Here is a 6,118-nt window from a genome sequence, read left to right as displayed (position 1 = left end):
GTAATAAAAAAGAAGTAGAAGAAAGAAGAACAAGAAATTCAAACATTTTGTTATAATATTTATAGACATTCCTAAAATTTGTGATCCAGTTGTTAGATAGATATTGTTATAAAATTAAACGCTGTTTAGTATTGTAGAGTTCTGATGAGGAAATATTTCAAATACCATTTCGATGAACAATCCGAACCATCCCTACATAAGCAGTGCTGCCACCTGCCTGATATCTGATTAGCATAATATCTATATTCTGAAGTTATGAACGACCGATGTCTAATGAAGAGCGACATTAAAATAAGTAATGTTGACTTTTGTACAAAGCATGTGCTTGATTGATTATAGAGACGAATACATACACATACTGTGGTTCCTTTCTGACTTAGATCAATAAACACACAACCTACTCGATTGTTGACAGAGACCAATTTTAGTATAAAGATGATCCATTACGTCTGTATGTTAGCATCCATTAGCTCGATTAGCATAATTTTTGGTGTGATAACTGGAAACTGTTCGAGGATGTACATGAGCTACTCTGATATAGGATTTTGCCAGAGAAAGTGAGTGGTGGTAAAGAAACGAACATGTATTCAGTTATATGTTTAGTTTTTCTTTCATTTCTAATGTTTTAATTTGACCAAAATAATTTTGCAACATAATTTTTATTTTAACTTACCTGATGTAGTCATTTTTACACAATATCATTCCTGCTTTGGTGAAACAGGAACTACCGATATCTGCTAGCGTCGCCTGGCAACAAGAACACTTCAAACATCCGGTATGCCAATATCTGTCTAAGGCGTGTAACAGGAAACGGTCCAAAATTTTACCTCCACATCCAGCACAGCTGCGCCCCCCTGTGGATCCTGATGTTGGTAGTTGATGATGATGGTGGGGACCACCATGATGAGGAGGGAGAATCTGTGACTGCATGCGGACCAAAGGGCCCCCACTTCCTCCATGAGGAGTATGAGGATTCATTATGCTCATCATTGAGGCTCCAGAGTCTCTATTCTGACACCCATGATTCATTGTTGAGTTGATGAAACACTATTGTGAAACTAAAACTTACTGGAGTTGTACAACAGTGACAACTAGATTTTAGCCGTAGAGTTCCAGTTTCACTTTTACTTAGCTGTAATTGAAACGGTTAAAGGTACTTAACAACCAACCATTAACCGCTTCTACTATGATCACGTGGTGTGAAAACTAAGAGGTCCCGTTCGTCATTACTCCCAAATAAACGCAGAGCCTATAACAGGGAAACAAAAACAAAAAACACGATATTAAATAACATAAAACACTTTTCAAACAAAGAAACCATCACAAATACTCATTTTTAAATAGATCTTTATATCCATTTCGAAAAGGAATAAAGATTCTGGTGACGTACTCTCACATCATAAAGCTCCTTCCTCTAACAAAGCCAATAAATTATGAAGCATCGTTCTTCGTAATTTCACGTTTATGAATATATATATATATATATATATATGCGTTATAAATATACTATACTTAACAAAACTTGGATACCTTGTCATGCCAAGCAAAGTTAACACTTCTGCCTCTAAGTACACTACGAAGATCATTTCCAAAATTGCTTAAGAGAGAATAATTGAATTGTGAGATGTGTTTATTCTAGATAGACACAAAATAGATTACTTAGCAGCTCCATGTGACTAAAGCTCGGTTTGTGTACTTTTTTTCCTGCTTTTAACTAATTACTTCTTTAGTTCAATTTATTTTATTAAATTCACAATAATTTTGTAAAACATTACTACAATTAAATACAAAAAATTTAATTGTGTAATTTACATATTCACCATTTTCTAAGCTAACCGTTATTTTTACTAGTTTATGACACTACTATTTTTATGAGAATAGGTAAACTATCTATTATCATTTTACACATCTAAATTGCTTAGCAACATAAATGGCACCTATACTGCCTGTTTGAGTTTTTTTATACAAAAGTTTATTTTACTGTGAAGTTATTAATGCGTGAATTGCGATAATTTATAAAAATAATCATTCAGGACACAGAACAGGAAACAAGTTGAATAAATAATATTCTCAACCTCCGTCAGGAACAAACTCTAAGTAAAGAAGCCAAGTATTGTGTGACCTCATTACACTTCTTCAACAAGAACTGAGTTGACACTTAAATGTTGGATTCAGGTAAAAATGGGACTGTGACTTGTTTGTTTTATTGTATAGTACAAGGCTACATAAAGAGCTTTCAGTGCTCGGCCCATCACGAGTATCAAAACACGATTTTCTGCATTGTAAGCCCATTGACTTACCGCTAAGCTACCGGTAAACCAGGATTTTGGAATGTTTCTATGTAAATTTTGGTCCGCCTGCAACGTTTCTGAAGTGGTCCGGCATGGTCAGGTGGTTAGGGTGCTCAACTCGCAATCCGAGGGTCGCGGGTTCGAATCCCCGTTCCACCAAACATGGGCGCCCTTTCAGCCGTGGGGTGTTATAATGTGGCGGTCAATCCCACTAAAAGAGTAGCCCAAGAGTTGGCGGTGATAACTAGCTGCCTTCCCTCTTGTCTTACACTGCTAAATTAGGGACGGCTAGCGCAGATAGCCCTCGTGTAGCTTTGCGCGAAATTCGAAACAAACAAACGTTTCTGGGTAACAAGAAAATCGTCTGAAGACACGTTGAGTGGTAATACCATAATTACCGTTGTACAACAACTTCGAAGGTAACTATTTGACGAACTCTTTAAACTGAGATTTATTTAAACCCTTGAATGCTAATACACTAATTTTCTGATTTGAGTTTTGTTTAGATATTGTGTACTATACAAGTGTGTAACTTATAAGCAGCATACAACCAACAGAAAAACTTAAGCTGTTTATTTTAGCGATATGCTAAACAATAGACTATATGCGCTCTGTCCACCACGGGAAATCGAACTCCGGATTTTAACGTTGTAAGTCAGTAATTTTACCGCTGACACGTTGAGGAACAAAACAGTTAATACCCACTAGAGTTTCTTATTCTGAATAATCAATACTTAATTGAACATTAAATAATTAAGGAGTTCAAGATTTCAGCAGTTAAAATAACTAATAGTTTTAGCTTTACTACTGCCTAATTATGCACTTGGCTTGTTTCTAAGTTGACTGTCGATTACTGACAATCTGTCTTCAAAAGCAAGTTTTAAAGAAGTAAAATGATACAAAACTAGCATTGTTGAGTTTCCATGGGCACGTGTTATTAAAGATTTTATTTATTCTTTATTGTACAGGAGTCTCCTCACTCTACTTCAATAGGGTGGGAACAGCTTAACAACCAATTCACGATATCTAATTATTCAAATATTGATCAAAACTATGAACAGAAGCTACAAGTGACAACTTTTATTTCAGTTGATGATATCACACATAATACGTGCTTACACGTGCGCTTCTAGTACTAAAAAAAAAAAAGTTCCCCGATGGGCAGGCAATAAGTCTACGAACTTATAACGTTAAAAACAGCGGCTAGATTGCCCTCAGTGGATACAGCAGCTAACCCCGTCTGGCTTTGTTCTAAAACCAACCAACCGTTACAAAAAGAAATACGCACAGGGAGATCTGTGCGATCAAGGAGGCGAAGCACCCTGGAAGATTATGAGTTTCATGATTTAACTAATATTAACTTCCGATCAAAGCAAGTTATCTACCTATTGAGATAAAACCAATAATCAATCTGGTAATGAGCACAGTTAATTATATACACTTTTCTTACGTTCTTATTTATACAGATTGTTTCATTGGTTTGATAACCTCGCTGTTAACGACATTTTCGACTGTAATCCCAATAATATCCCTCATGATTCAACTAACTTAGGAGATTTAGGTTAGTCAGTTAGGCTAATAATACAAATAAATCTTTATATTAAAGAAACAACAATAATAATACATAGTATGGAAAAACTAATCAAATTAGATACACTGTTAATGAAAGAAACAATACAGCATACTTTAGTTATGGAACTTACAAACAGATGTCCTCAAGTTCTGTCAACAATATAATGTTCGTGGAACAATATCATTACAATCACATAGAAGCAACACTTTACACAATTAAAAAACAATTAAATAGCTCCAATAGTGTAACATTAAAGGAGAGCGGCACATTAATTACATTATTACGGCACATGTTATTGTTTAGGTGTGGAATAAAGTAGCAGGACAAAACAATGAACTAATATTTATGAAGACACCAAATGATAAACAATAAATTAAATGAATACCTGAATTATAAAATAAATAGCTAGAATATTGGTTCTGTAATAAAGCTATAACAATGTTTAATGTAATACAGACAATACAATATGTTAAACATATTATGACGTTTGTCCAACACAACTACTCCGACTCAACTAACCTCTGTCACTTAACAAAAAGTATGAAGCAGGCAACAAAAATAAATAAACAAAATTAAATATCCTGTGAAATTGGAAATGAAAAATCAGTAAGTCTCGAAAAAGACACCCGGTGGCGCAGCAGTAAGTCTGAGAGCTTATAACGCTAAAAATCAGGTTTCGATACGCACGTTGGGCAGAACACAGATAGCCGTTTTGTAACTTTGTACAAAACAACAAACAAATCTAACCTCGAGAAAATTAAGTAATGATGATAAGACTTAGAAAGGTACCGTATTTGCCGGTGTATAAGACGATACTTTTTACTCTTACAACATTGCCCGATTTATCCCGAGAAGAACTCTTCGGTTAATAGCATATTTAACCAAAACTACGTTGTTCCTTTTACTTTTTATTTTTGAGTAAGTACGTTTACATCGTGTCACCTACTGCGTTACAATAACATATATAGTTACAATAACTATATATAATAAGCGCTTAAGTCAATAGCAGGTAAAACTAGTGGTGGTTCAACACAAAAAATCTATACAATTAAAACTCTACATGTTTTGGTTGAAAAAAAAAATCCACCATCTGTTTCTTCTGGTCTCCTGAAGATGGCGGAATTTTAAAAATCGAAACGTAGTTTTAATTGTACAGAATTTTGAATTGTATATATTACTTTAACTTCATATAATAAATTATAGTGCAATTTTTAAACGTTGAACTTCTTATTTATTTTATGACACTTAAACCATTTCCAAAATAATTAAAATGCAGACGTGAAAGTTTTTAAAAGATCTTGATATTCTGAAAAACTTCTGAACCCGTAATCAGTAGCAAGAATATTGTTAAATTTCACACAGAACTGGATGGGTTTTGTGCTTAAAATGCGATTGGGAAAACCTTTTTGTGGAGCTCTAGGCAAGAGTTCTTGTAATGTTCAGCAAGTTCTATTGTATCTAATATGCTGTGTTTAGTAAACATCGTAACATAACTTGTTTTTTAATATTCGTCTTTAAAGATGGAATGTTTATAAATTCAAAGTTGACAGCGTCTGCTTTACTGAATAATGCTCCCCAGTGGCACAGCGTCAAGTCTGCGGACTTACAACCATAGAAACAGGGTTTTGATACCCGTGGTGGGCAAAGCACAGATAACCCATTGGGTAGCTTTGTGCTTAACTTAAAAAAAAAGAACAACAACAAAAAACAATTTACTGAAAACTTTGAACTTCAATATTTGGTTGATGATGGTGATTATTTTTAGTGAAAAAGTTTTTTCTTTTTTTCTAGGGTGAGCCCCGGTGTATAAATTTGTTTGACTGTGTCTAGAAAACCTTTATAAATATTTTAAATATGTTTACAGGCGAGACTGATGGGCAAAGCTTTACTATAGTTTTCTTCCCAAGATTTGTAATGTGTGAAAATGTCAGTTCGAATAAGTATAAATCTGCAACTTGGAAGACATGTTGGCCATATTGTACAAATGTGTTGTTAAGTAAAATACAACATGTGGCCTGTAAGAATTCGTTTAATGTGAAACAATGGTGATTTCTACCAGTAGCATTGTCATAGAAACATCTGTGTTTACTGACACGGAGCATTAGTTTACCAGAATTATTAAAAACCTTGAAATTGTTGATGAAAGACAACCAATTTCATCAACTGGAAGGCTAGTGTAAAGATTACTGAAATTAAATATTTGTATACCAATTTCATCAACTGGAAGGCTAGTGTAAAGATTACTGAAATTAAA

General features: G+C 34.1%; 1 protein-coding gene across 1 annotated transcript in view; it reads right to left on the bottom strand.

Annotated features, from left to right (window-relative positions):
* LOC106468744 (LIM domain transcription factor LMO4-like) overlaps positions 1–6,118 on the bottom strand; it is an 81,835-nt gene that overhangs the window by 51,317 nt on the left and 24,400 nt on the right. Inside the window, exon 2 of the mRNA XM_013929187.2 lies at positions 674–1,249. Coding sequence (XP_013784641.1) covers positions 674–1,029 — 356 coding nt within the window. The 5' untranslated portion in view covers positions 1,030–1,249. The remainder of the gene's footprint in view (positions 1–673; positions 1,250–6,118) is intronic.

Source organism: Limulus polyphemus, unplaced genomic scaffold (assembly GCF_000517525.1).
Source record: "Limulus polyphemus unplaced genomic scaffold, Limulus_polyphemus-2.1.2 Scaffold3141, whole genome shotgun sequence".
Classification (NCBI taxonomy): Eukaryota; Metazoa; Arthropoda; class Merostomata; order Xiphosura; family Limulidae; genus Limulus; species Limulus polyphemus.
Note: the sequence above shows the minus strand (reverse complement) of the source record. Positions and strands in the feature narration are given on the sequence as shown.